The sequence below is a fragment of the Daktulosphaira vitifoliae genome, unplaced genomic scaffold, assembly GCF_025091365.1.
Source record: "Daktulosphaira vitifoliae isolate Bord-2020 unplaced genomic scaffold, ASM2509136v1 Scaffold_27, whole genome shotgun sequence".
In the NCBI taxonomy this organism is placed as follows: domain Eukaryota; kingdom Metazoa; phylum Arthropoda; class Insecta; order Hemiptera; family Phylloxeridae; genus Daktulosphaira; species Daktulosphaira vitifoliae.
This window is the reverse complement of record NW_026099598.1, coordinates 35,530-49,516: the sequence shown is the minus strand read 5'-3', so window position 1 is coordinate 49,516 and position 13,987 is coordinate 35,530. Positions and strand designations below refer to the sequence as shown.

General features: G+C 35.0%; 1 protein-coding gene and 1 long non-coding RNA gene across 2 annotated transcripts; both read left to right on the top strand.

The window, feature by feature from the left end:
- Positions 1 to 4,459: 4,459 nt before the first annotated feature.
- Positions 4,460 to 5,743, top strand: LOC126908877 (uncharacterized). The gene is made up of 5 exons (XR_007704864.1): positions 4,460 to 4,486; positions 4,563 to 4,589; positions 5,370 to 5,396; positions 5,459 to 5,485; positions 5,724 to 5,743. It is a non-coding gene; the product is annotated as an uncharacterized LOC126908877 (long non-coding RNA).
- A 2,523-nt stretch (positions 5,744 to 8,266) lies between these two features.
- On the top strand, positions 8,267 to 10,568 carry LOC126908879 (uncharacterized protein K02A2.6-like). The gene is made up of 2 exons (XM_050691198.1): positions 8,267 to 8,462; positions 8,641 to 10,568. Exons 1-2 carry the CDS (start codon positions 8,267 to 8,269, stop codon positions 10,566 to 10,568), a joined length of 2,124 nt encoding a protein of 707 aa, XP_050547155.1.
- Positions 10,569 to 13,987: the final 3,419 nt, after the last annotated feature.

Here is a 13,987-nt window from a genome sequence, read left to right as displayed (position 1 = left end):
TTTTTTTTTTTTTTTGTATCTGTCACACTGTGTCTCACTGGACCAATTTTTCTTATCGATACGTCAAAGATCACAAATCGTATCTAGTTGATGGCATTATCCTCAAAAATTGAAAATGTTTCCCTAATTTCCTGTAAATAGTGAAAATCTCCCCAAAAATGACGATTTTTAAAATCAGTAAATTTTGACATATAAATATATATAAAATATTTATATAAATATAAATGTATATTAATTTTTTTGTAAATACTTTGTGTTTACTTTTTTCATTTGATATACATTTTATGACTTCAGAGGGATTCAAAATAACAACTTTTACATACAAGTTAAACTTTTTCACTTAATTTTTGAAAATTTTCCGGAAATATTGACACTTTCATTAAATCTTAAATTAAAGCTAATGTAGTTTAATATTCTATAAAAAAAAAAATTTTGGGATATAGCAAACATGGTTATTATATTCAAAAATATGCTATTTTTGTATTAAAATTCTTGGTATTATATTTTAATATACCTTATAATGGGATGCACTATTTCCATAAATATTATATAATACTAATTGACATAGAGTATAAAGTAAAACTTATTTCAATTTTTTTTTCTTTTAAGTCGAAAAAGTTAATTTAAATATTTGAATAAACTTAAATTACCAATTTTATTTAAAATGAATGCAACGAACGTTTGCCGATTCAGTAAATTCATTGCCTGTTCGCAATTTTTCCTTAATTCTTTTTGAGTTAGAATTTTGTTTTTGGTTTAACCCACCAATTTCTTAAAATTAAAACCTAACTATATATTTTCATAGAAACGTTCCTTGTGATAGTGATTTTAAACACTGATAGATATCATCTTTACTACTCCCAACTATACCACGCCCATACTGTGCCGCGAGTCCATTATGTTACCGTTTTTAAGCATAAACTTACAAAATCAGTTCAGAATTTACATGGTCAAATAACTAAAAAATAACACAATTGTAAAATCAGTTCCTTCTCATATTCTATTTGCTTACGATAATCCTACCCAATTGAACAAGTTTAAATACATTATTTATTCATTTAGCTATATTTATTGTATTTTCAAACATTAAAATAACTGAGTTAAACTTTAAAAAGTTAGTATTATAATTAGTTATAATAATTAGTTAATGAATCAATCTATTTAAAAGGAAAATTTTGTTTGGTTTAGGTATAGGTGTAATGTTAACTTTTCGCCATTTGTACGGAAAAACATTTTGTGTAAATATCAAGTTATATAGATTTAGTTATAGCTTAATCCTTTTTATAGGAGGTGTTGAAAAAAAATGTAGGGTGTGTTATCCTGGGCTTTTACTTTTTTTTTTATTTAGTCCTCTAATTAGTTCAGTCTCGGTAAATGGTATATTAAGGTGTTCATTGGAAGGGGATGACAGTGTATTATACATACAGTGTATAATGTAAGGTTATGTTAATTTTTGTTTTTCAATTGAATGAAATTTGCACTGTAGTTAGAGTCACTGCTGTTATGTTGGAAAATATTTGCTAGAGTTTCAGCCATGGCTTTGTGATTAGTTATTGTGAGTCAATTGTGTGAATCATGCTGTTATTCCTAAGGCCTTTGATTGTTCTAATTTTGTTCCAAATTTCTATCGTCTGTGTTTGGGAGGTTATGCTAGATATGTATTTTTGTCAAGATTCTTTTTTTCTTTGTTTAATTGTATATTTTGCCACAGCTTTTACTTGTTTAAGTTGGATATGATCACTGATTTTGTTTATTTTTAAATCAATGAAGTCTTTCTTGTAGTTTTTTTTTTTTTGCAATTTAATGTTTTACCAATGTATATTTTTTTTATTATTGATTTCATGGATTCCTATAACAGTTTTTCGTGTTTCAGTAATAATTTTTGTAAAAGTTTCAACTGCTTCATCTGTAATACTTGTATTTATTGGTAGGTTAGTAAATTTATAAGTAATCATTTCTTCGAATAAATTCCAGTTTGGGTTTTTTAAATTCCATCTTGTTGTTGAGACGACTTCTTGTTCACTATGGTCTATTATGTCAATTATAATAGGCAAATAATCACTGCTAGAGTATGAAGAAGAAACTGTTCAGGTTAATTTATGTGCCAAGTTAATATTGGTAAAAGATAAATCAATGGCAGAAGTATTTCTGTTAGCTGTATTTATGCGCGTAGAATTTCCGTTATTTAGTAAAATAAGATCTTTGTTTTCTTCTAGGATACTTTCATCGATTTTTCCTCTGAAACCATTATTATTACATCCCCAGTTGAGATTTCGGCAGTTAAAATCACAAACTAATATAAAGGGTTTAGAAAGTTGATCGATAATGCTGATAATGTCATTTTTTGTGAAAGTTGTGATATCTGGAAGGCAAATATTACATATTGTTAAAGTGTCTTTGTCTATGTCAATTGAGATTGTTTTCGTTTAAAATTTAGTGTTAATACAAATTGCTTTTAATTTATAGCATATTTCTGTGAAAATCTCAACTCCTCCGCTGGCACAATTGAAATTTTTTCTATTTGAGAAAACACCATTATAATTTTTTAGTGTTGCTACTTGGATGATTTTTAGGTTAGTTTTGAATTTCTGGTATTCTTCTGTAGAAACCATTTATGTTCCACTATAATAATTTTTATAGTTTTAAATTTTCTTGGTTATTTGTGTTCAAGTATGTTTATATGTATATGTATGTATTTTTAATTATCTATATTATTACTATAATTATTGTTTTTCAATATAAAAGAACATAATTTGTTATTTAAGGCTTGAGTCTTTTTTAATTTTCGTTAAAGTTCGGTTTAAGCGATTTTTAAGGCTGCGATCACTAACGAGTCTATGTACATTTTCTATTACTATTATTATTATATCTTGTGGTTTTACATTATATTGTTCTAGTAGCGAAAAGCTATTTATAAATTCCTGTAAGTTCTCAGTCAAAAAGAGAAATTAAAGATGATTTATATCACTAGTAGCTAAATTATTGAGGTAATATTTTAGGAGCTGTAGTGAGTCATTTTGCTTAAAGAAGAAATTTTCTAGTGAGTTTTTTTTAATTTGAACTTTGTGTTTTTCTTTTGGTTTTGTCAATTAATTTTTGTTTTAGACTTGTTGTTAAGATTGAACATATAGGTGTGTTGTGAATATTTTCCTGAGGTGTGTTTTGAGTTTGTGGTTTTGATGGTGACGATGGGTGCTAGATAATGATGGAGGCCTTTTTTTTTTGTTTTAACATAATTTTTTGAGTTTTTGTCTTCAGGTGGTTAACTTTTGTAGAAATACAGGGGGGTACTAGAACCTTTGTTAGTGTCAGTTTTTTCTTTATCTACTTTTTTATTCAAGTTTATTTGATTTTATGACGGATTAGGTACGGTTTCAGTAGGTATGGGATTATTTTGGGAAATATTGTTTGTTTTAGTTGTTATTGTATTCATTTTTGGTGTTTTTTTACAATATTGTGAGGTATGTCCAAGTAATATGCATAGGAAACAAGTGATTGTATCATTAGTTAAAAAAAATCAATAATCTGTGCCGTCGTGTTTAATAATTAGTGACCCTGGTATATTTACACTATCGTCAGAATGTATGTATACCTGCCGTCTAAAATTTATCACATTTGATAACTCGTCATTGTAACCGGCTTTCATGAACGAAATAGGTGAAACAGTTTTTATACCTTCTAATATGAGTGCTTCCATCATTATATCATGTGGTACTACTGGGTGTGCGTTTGGGATGATAACTCGTTTTACTGGTTGATTAAACGACGGATCTTAATAATATGGTTATTTATATAGACGGACGAGTGTTTGTTTATTAAATTTTTTTTTTATTGTATGATAGACGAGATGCAAAAATTAGGTTCAGTTAATTTGCTAATCGCATTGTCATATTCTATTTTGAGGGATTTAATCTAATATATTCATAACTATAGCTTGACCTTTTTTCGTAAATTTAGTGTGTGCTGTGGTTTTGGCAAAGGTATTTGTTAAGTTCATAGTGTTATGTTTAGAGGTGGAATTGTTATTAATGTTGTGGTTTTGTGTCATATTAGATAAATTATCACTTTTATATGATGTACCGTTGTGCGGAAAAGTGGAATGTATTAAGTATAGTATGAAGTCGTTAACAATAAATAAAGATTCATACCTGTAGGCGATCACTTTGTACTGCTATCGATAGCTATGAAATGCAGGATTAACATACGTGTGTATCGATCAGAGTTCAAACACGTACTGATTTTTAAGTATTATTTTACTTTATTAAAAAATATCGTTTTTCTTTCAATCTATTTTAGTATTTCCATTAGGTTTAAACATAGCTTATTCACTATTTTTTTTATACTTGTTTAGATGGGATTTATCGAGATTTGAGTAAATATTTAACTGAAGTTGAAGTTAATTAAAATATTTACTATGAAATTGTACATATAAAATTACTATAATATACATTTTTTTTAGTAAATGACATAGCCGAAGCTATAAGAAGTAAACAGTATTTATATATATCATTAAATATTAGATATTACTAAAATTATATTATAATAACCTATTTATTATTTAGATATTAATACGACTTCAGATTTGTCTGGTAAAAAGAGGATATTTTATTAATACATATATAGAATTTGTTGTATTTGGTGTTAAGTTAGAGGCTAATTTTTCCTATGTAAAATAAAAAAAAAAGTGATATTTTAGGTTATAAATAAATATAGCATATCTATTTCATTATGATTATATAAAATAAATTTTAACTTGTGTGAAGTTTCAAACTTGTTTAGATTACAAATCTGTTGTTACGAGTAAGCAATTAACTAAAGAATTTTAAATTCTATGTAATACTTTTTATTAAATTTTGATGGAGAAAATGAGAATTTGAATATATAAAAACACTCATTATTACATAACATTTAAGATTTATTCTTTTATGATAATGATATTACTAAGGTTATAACACTTTTTACAATATTGGACTCTTTATCTAAGAGAATATTCAATTATAATATAAAATTAATTTAAAAACCACTGAAAATAATATTAATCGTCCTGACCTGCTAACTCAAATACCACTTAATGTTCCCGCAGAACTGACCCACTGACTCGCCCGTACCAATTAAACATTCCTATAATTATTATGAAAAAATCCTATCTCAATGTGTACCAAATATGATAAAAAGTGTTTTTTTTTTTAAGCATAAAATATCAAAATTTACATGGAAAAATACTGAAATAAAGTACATTATTGTGATTAAAACTTATCAGTGTCCGATTGCCTACAATCGGACATTAAAAAAAATTAAGTTTATACGTTTCAAATTTCGTATAAACAAGTTTCTGAAAAAAAAATATATATAAAATATAATTGTTTTAGATAATGACTTGATGCAAGCTATAAGAAGTTAATGATAATTTAATGGATTTATATCCACTGGATTGTATTAATAACATTTTATTATTTAGATGTCAATGCGACTTCAGATAATATTGGTAATGCGGGAAAATGTTATTAATTCACATAGAATTTGTTAGTTATATCTTAATATGACATTAAGTTCGAGGTTAATTTTTCTTACATAAATTAAAAAAATATAGTTTGACAATAACAAAATTTTTTTTAAAAATAATTGTTTTACGTTTTTATTATATATTGCATTTCATTCTATCAATTTAAGTATTAAGAATAGGTGTAAACATAGCTAATTCAGTTTTTTTTATACTTGTTAAGATGGATTTTATCGAGTTTTTGGTAAGTATTTAACTAAAGAACTTTAAAGAAAATTATACTTTCTTTATGATTCCTTAATTTTTTAAAATTAACTTTTTGAATATATTGATGAATAAAAAAAGAACAATTTTGTTGCAAAATAATTTTTTTAGTTAATTGATATAAAAGCCAATAACAACAAATATTTTGGGAAAAGTCATTCGCTTTTTTATTTCCAGTATCACATTCAAAAACATTAATTATAAAGAATTTTTAATATACTTGAAAAAATAAGCATTGTTTAGGTTTACTATTCATGAAAATCTAATGAAAACCCAAGTAAAAGATGCAGTGGTGCTCCTCAATCCAACTAATCTACCATATTAATATAGATAGCTTTTTAATGATATAATGCCTGTAATAATGATGGAGGTTTATAGTTGGCTATATAACCTAAATAACAATTATGGTTTATCGGTAAATTATTATTGAAATGTCCCAGTATATGCAAAATAACCATTATATTACTTCAAGAGTAATATAATAAAAACGTAAAACTATAAACGATTTTTGGCCGATTTTGCAGATGATATTTTCAACAGAATCACATTTGGTTTCTTTTGACATATAGATTGTCAAAATCGTTCAATGAGACATTAAGAAACTATAATACTTTTATACATTAAAATTTCTTTAGTTACAGGGTATTTTTTAAAAATAAAAATAATAAGGAATTCTTACTGGAATTTAGTCATTTTTGGATTCAAACTCAAATAACTGATTGAAAAAATATCTGAAGACGTTTTAAACGTTATATTCATCAATTAATAAAACTTTACTTTGTCTTTGATATAAAAAAATAGTTAAAAGTTATTATTTCATCTCTCACTAGTCACTAAGTACACGATTTCTAGATAATTAAAACTTATTTATGGAGACAGGGACAATATTTGGCAGACGTCAGATAGCTTCCAATTCTTGGTTTTGACCAAGATCACCAAATATTAAACAGATCTGTAACACAATAATAGTAGAACTTGAATAATAGCTTAATATAATTAAATCGAGTATTAAATTAAAGTATCGAAAACGGTATGCTTAATTTTACAATTATTTTATTTCAAACAACCTTTTCTCAAATTAAAATCAAACAGGATAACCAAGTACAAAAGGGTCGCGACATAGTTGTGACAAGTATAGAAGATATTCAACTGAAATAAAAATCACTGTCATAAAAGGAACTTTTATTTTAAGATGTTAAATGTCACAGTAATTTGAATATTAGTAATTTTGTAATAACTAAAATTTAAAATTTTACGCCCAATATCTTATAGTGAAGCAATAAAACTTCATAGAATTTGTATAGTAAGCCACCAAAAGAAAGTATATTGCCTTTAGTTTACTCGATTATAATGTAATTAAGAACAGTGATTTATAAATTAAATTTATTAATAAAGTTATTCGAAACGAAAAAAAAAATTTGAAAATGCTTTTTTTACAGTAACATAGTTATGATATACTTTATAGAGTGTTCAAAATTGAATGCATATTTTCAATTTTTGGTGCTGATAGATTAATAATGTTTTTTTGATGCATAAGTTATCAATTGAGTCTATATTTTTCATAGACAAATATTAAAAAAAATCACATAATCTTAAACCAGTACCTTCTCATTTTCCGTTTGCCTACGATAATCCTACCCATTTGAACAAGTTTAGCTATATTTAAAGTAGCCAGTATTTTCAAACATTTTTCAAAATCTAAGAATGAAAAAAGTTTTTATTGTAATAAATTATTTATACATAAATTACTTTTAAGAAGTTTTTTTATAATATATTCAAGAAACTATAATTATACAATTAAAATTTTGAACATATAAGATCGTACATATAATATTAAACATATATATAATACATTGTATTTTTTTAGTAATTATGTTGTTCGAAGCTATAAGAAGTAAATTATAATTTTATTTATATCCACTTGATATTACTTAAAGTATATTATTTTGACTTATTTGTTATTTAGAAAACAATAGAACTTCAGTTTTTACTGGTAAGATGGAGATATAATTTTAATATACATGGAAAATTTATTTAGATCTTAATGTGACTTTAAGTTAGACGCTAGTTTTTCTTATAATTTTTTCACTTATAAATTTCCAATTCAACGGCTAAATACTCATAGTAGAATAACATATCATCAAGGGATTTTTATTCTAAGTATACTTAAGAAAAATTTGTGGCGATCGAATGTTCAAGAATGTTTGGCCGCCGCCGCCTCTGGAAGATTCGTCGCTCTACAAAGGGTGTGGCGGTCGAATGTTCTAGAGCGTTCCGCCGCCGCCTCTAGAAGATTCCTCTGACTATTTAAGAGCAAGATCGTCGCTCCAGTCAATCAGTCGATCAGTCAATCACTTATGCATTCTGTCCTAAACGCGCTTCGTTTCTCGCTGTTATTTGTTAGTTCGTTGTAATATAGTATAGTTGTTATTAAACCTTAAAAGTGTTTATTACTTCTATATATTACACCTCGCTACATTGGTGACCTCGACGTGATCAAGTATGAACGCCGAAGAACTACGCAATCAATTGGAGGAGTTACACCAAGAAAACGCTCTCCTTGCAGCACTAGAGGCACAGCAATATCCAACAGCTTCAGTGAATCGCGTTGCCGTCAAGTTGCCACCTTTCTGGTCCGAAAGACCGAGCTTATGGTTCTCACAGGTTGACTCGCAGTTTGCAATCTCGGGAATAACAAGTGAGGAAACAAAATTTAATTATATTGTGGCTCAGCTTGATACGCGTTACGCCGCCGATGTAGAGGATTTTATTACTAACCCACCGCCTACTGAACGCTACAAACATCTACGCGCAAAACTTGTTGAACGGTTGTANACATCTACGCGCAAAACTCGTTGAACGGTTGTCTATCTCAGAAGAACAACGTGTGCGGCAACTCATCAATGAAGAAGAACTAGGTGACCGTAAGCCATCACAGTTCTTACGACATCTCCGTTCCCTTGCCGGCACTACTACATTACAAGACAATATTTTACGTCAACTTTGGCTCCGCCGTCTACCATCACATGCACAAGCTATTTTAACCGCACTATTAGAGCTTCATCTGGATAAGGTAGCCGAGCTGGCTGACAAAATTGTTGAAGTGCAGCCAGCCCCCTCGCAATTCGTCCATGCTGTTGCCAGCACGAACAATAAAAAGGAACTCGATGTTTTAGCTGCCATTGTAGCACTCACAAAACAGGTAAGCGAATTATGTGCTAAACGCCCGCAACGTTCCCGCTCTAGGTCACGTAACCGTTCAAACGTGGAACTGACTAACGGCAAAGGATGGTGTTGGTATCATAGCACTTATGGAGAAAAGGCTGCCAAATGTAAAGTATCAGGAAAACTCCAACGACAGTCAGTAGCGGCGGCAACAGACTGTCCGAACCCGAGCAGCCACCTGTTTGTAACAGATCAAATAACAAAACGACAATTTTTAGTCGACTCCGGTTCTGACTTATCTTGTTCCCCTCAACGGCTACTACGGGAACGACGCCATGCCACCGATTACGACCTCAGCGCGGCCAACAACAGTACCATAAAAACTTACGGGACGGTCCATCTCAATTTGAATTTAGGACTTCGACGCAGTTTCCCGTGGAGTTTTATTGTCGCCGACATGAGTACTCCTATCATTGGTTCCGACTTCATGGCATACTACCACTTGCTGCCGGATTGCCGTACCAAACGTCTTATTGATGGTGTCACAGGCTTGGCTGTGAATGGTAAGGTTTCCTCTGTAAATCAATGCAGCATAAAATCAGTTGCCAACACTTCCCCTTGGGCTGCACTTCTCGCAGAATTTCCGGACATCACACGTCCCACCGGATTGCCCAGGACAATAAAACATCAAACGGTGCACCACATTCTTACGACACCTGGTCAGCCAATAGCCTGCCACCTACGCCGCTTAGCTCCAGATAGACTAAAAATCGCCAAACAGGAATTCGCGGAAATGGTCAATGCAGGTACCGCTAGACCTTTAAGCAGTCCGTGGTCTTTACCATTACATTTAGCACCGAAAGGGGAGAACAGCTGGCGTCCTTGCGGTGATTACCGCGCGCTGAACGCCCGAACTATACCAGACTCCTATCCAGTCAGACACATACATGATTTCTCGCACAACCTGGCTAATTGCACGCTATTTTCCACAATCGATCTGGTAAAGGCTTACCATCAAATACCTGTTAATCCGGACGATATATGCAAAACAGCCATTACCACTCCATTCGGACTTTACGAATTTCCTTTTATGACATTCGGATTGCGAAATGCTGGACAAACTTTTCAACGCTTCATAGACGAAGTTACCAATGGGTTGGACTTCTGTTATGCATATATTGATGACATTTTAGTATTCTCTAAATCGGAAGAGGACCACAAACAGCATTTACGCACTCTTTTCGGGAGACTTTCTGACTACGGTGTTGTCGTTAACCCGCAAAAATGTGTATTGGGTTCGGCTGAGGTGAAATTTCTAGGTTACCTAGTATCTTCTGAAGGCACCCGCCTGCCACCGGAACGCGTCGACGCCCTACGACAGTATCCATTGCCAAAATCTATGCAAGGATTACGACGGTTTTTGGGAATGGTAAATTTTTATCGCCGGTTTATTCCCAAAGCTGCCGACCTGCAAGCACCACTTCACGGTATTCTCAAAGGCCCGAAGACAAAAGGTTCCCAACCGATAGAATGGACTCCCGAGTTAGAAAAAGCGTTCACCACATGCAAAGAAAGTCTTGCGTCCGCTACTCTTTTAGTNCCACATGCAAAGAAAGTCTTGCGACCGCTACTCTTTTAGCACATCCTCATCCAGCCGCACGACTTGGACTATTCACAGACGCATCTAGCCAATCTATCGGCGCATGTCTGCAGCAGCAAGTCAATAACATCTGGCAACCCATAGCATTTTTTTCAAAGAAAATGTCGGTGAAACAAAGTGCGTGGCCTGCGTATTATCGTGAGTTGCTTGCCATCTATGAATCGGTGAAGTATTTCAGGCACATTGTCGAAGCACAACCATGTACCATTTTCACCTATCATAAGCCACTCGTATATGCTTTCATCCAACAGAGAGAAAAGATACCTCCTACGCAACTCAAACAAGTTGACATTCATATCGGAATGCACCACCGACATTCAACACATTAAAGGTGATGAAAATATCGTCGCGGATACAATGTCACGCATTGAAGTTGTGTCTCTTCCGCTGGACTACCGAGCTCTTGCTGCATCTCAAGACACGGATGATGAACTCAAACATTTTACTGACAAAAATTCATTTGGAGAAGGTACTAGTGCCAGGATCTTCAGCCTATATTTATTGCGACACGTCAACGGGACGCCCACGACCATTTTTGCCACAACGATTCCGGCGTCACGCATTTGATCAGTTACACAACCTTAGTCACCCCGGTGCACGCGCAACAGCTCACTGTCTGACGGTAATCGACCGTTTCACCCGTTGGCTGGAGGTATATCCACTCGAACGTATAACAGCAGATGATGTCACTAAGGGTTTCCTCAATTGCTGGATTTCACGCTTCGGAGTACCTCAATACGTTACGACTGACCGTGGTACTCAGTTTGTTTCAGCTACTTTAAAAACTTTAGCAAAACGTTTTGGTTTTACGCTTCGCCCCACTACCAGTTGGCATCCTGCTGCAAACGGATTCGTCGAACGAATGCACCGACAACTAAAGGCAGCCATCATGGCCCACGCAAAAGACTCGTGGAGGAAGACTTACCCTATCGTGCTTCTCGGAATACGTTCTGCGTTTAAGGAAGACTTAAAAGCCACGTCTGCGGAACTTGTTTATGGTGAGCCTCTTAATCTTCCTGGTGATTTCTTCACAGACAATCAAGATAATAGCAGTACGAACGACCCTACTAGCTTACTAGATCGTCTTCGCAGTGTTATGAATAAAATCCGTCCAGTACCTGCATCTCGCCACTCAAATCCACGATCATTTGTTTTTGCGGACCTTAAGGACTGTTCACACGTATTTCTCAGGGAGGGAGGTGTCCGAGCAGCACTTCAACCGCCATATCAAGGTCCCTACGAAGTAATTGCCCGAAATGACAAAACGTTCACAATAAAAGTTCGAAATAAACCAGTTACGGTGACGATTGATAGAGTAAAACCTGACTACCTCATGGTGAACGAAAGCACAACCGATAGCCAGGCACATGCTCCACCAGCGACTGCCCCGAATACGCCCAAACAAAAACAACCGCCTAATACTGATCCATCAACACAGCCAGTACGAACAACTTGCTCAGGCCGCCGAGTAAGATTCCCGGACATTTTTGACCCTAGCTAACTCCACTCCGAAGGGGGTTGATGTGGCGGTCGAATGTTCTAGAGCGTTCCGCCGCTGCCTCTAGAAGATTCCTCTGACTATTTAAGAGCAAGATCGTCGCTCCAGTCAATCACTTACGCATTCTGTCTTAAACGCGCTTCGTCTCTCGCTGTTATTTGTTAGTTCGTTGTAATATAGTATAGTTGTTATTAAACCTTAAAAGTGTTTATTACTTCTATATATTACACCTCGCTACAAATTTATTATCTTCAGTTCACTTGGATAAAATTTTATTAGGCCCAGTGATTTAAAAATAAAGTTATAGCAATTTAACAGCGGAAAAAAAATTGAATATGTATTTTTTTACAGTAGCATAGTTATAAACATTTTTTCTAGTGATATAACGACACGACTTACGTCGCAATAATGTAGTCAACACTGGAATTGAGGGTTGAGACCCGTGGGCCATTTATAAATAAGCAACAATAGGTTGTCAATACCATACCAGAATCCAAACACGCCGTTGCCGCCAATTACCTCCCTTCTATTTCACCGGTGGGTGTGGCTTGGTCACCACCACTCCTTGCAGTCGCAGTACCAACCCCGTGGTTGGCTGGAGGAGCCTGCTTCAAGACTCCTGCATTTGGTGCGTAATCAATTGATGACGACACGTGGTGGGTACGACCCCCAACAACCGCTGGCACTGGGGCATCCGAATCCCCTGATGCAGTAACATTTACTTCGTTTGTTTCCATTATCATAAAAATAAAGTATGATTTGAGGTGGCTGCTCTTATTGCCAGTCTCTCTGGCCAGTGAGCGGCTAACATCACTGGTTGCAATACCGTTTATCTCCGTTCGCACCTTTTTTTTTTTACGACCGGCATTATTGTGGCCCCCCCTGGAACTGCTGTGAGTCATTACTTCAAGGCGGCCCACGACGTCTTAATAATTCACTCAACCACGTTGCAAATCAGCACGAAGTTAATCAATAGCTGATTCGCAACGTGGGCCAAAACTATGCAGGGCTTTGGGTTGGCGGTGAGCCTGGACATCCGAAACGCGTTCAACTCCGTGCGATAGTCACACATTCTCGGAGCGCTGGACGCGTTTCGGGTGCCTCTTTACCTCGAGTGGATGATCCGGTCGTACTTTAGCAATCGGGTCATCTCTTACGAGAGCGCCGCGGGCCCGAGAATCCGACCTGTTACGGGAGGCGTCCCGCAAGGGTCAGTTCTCGGGCCTCTGCTGTGGAACATCGCGTACGACGCGGTGTTCCGCGTTCCGCTACCACCGCACGTGTGTGTCGTCTGCTACGCGTAGGAGGCTGGATCTCGGGCGAACTGCGCGCTCAGTGCAGTCTCCGCCTGCATCCAGCAGGAGGGGAGCGGACTTAGCCTCGCCCTGGACAAGACCGAAGCGGTCTTGATGACGGGCAGGTACAAGTTTACTCCTCCACACGGCTGCTTTAACAAGTACTTACACCGTATTCGTAAAGCAGCCGCGCCGTCGTGCGACTACTGTTCGGATCGCCCGGGAGAGGCTGATAGTGCTTTGCACACTCTCTTTGGTTCGAGGCGTGCGCCCAGGAACGGGATTCTTTGGAGTATCGACTTGGGTCTACGTTTCGAGTCGGGCCCATTGTGCACCTATTGTTGAGGAGCCGGGTAGCGTGGAGGCTCGTCCAGGCGTTTGCCAAATCCGTCTTATTGAAGAAGGAGGAAGCGGAACGCCTGAGACAGACGTAGCCACGCCGCCCGGTACAGGATGACCTGAATTATTAAGACGTCGTGGGCCGCCTTGAAGTAATGCCTCACAGCAGTTCCAGGGGGGCCCACAATAATGCCGGCCGTTGTAGAAAAAAAAAAGGGGGAACCATCTTGGGCCTCTTGGCCAAAACCGGTCGGGGAGTCGCCGTC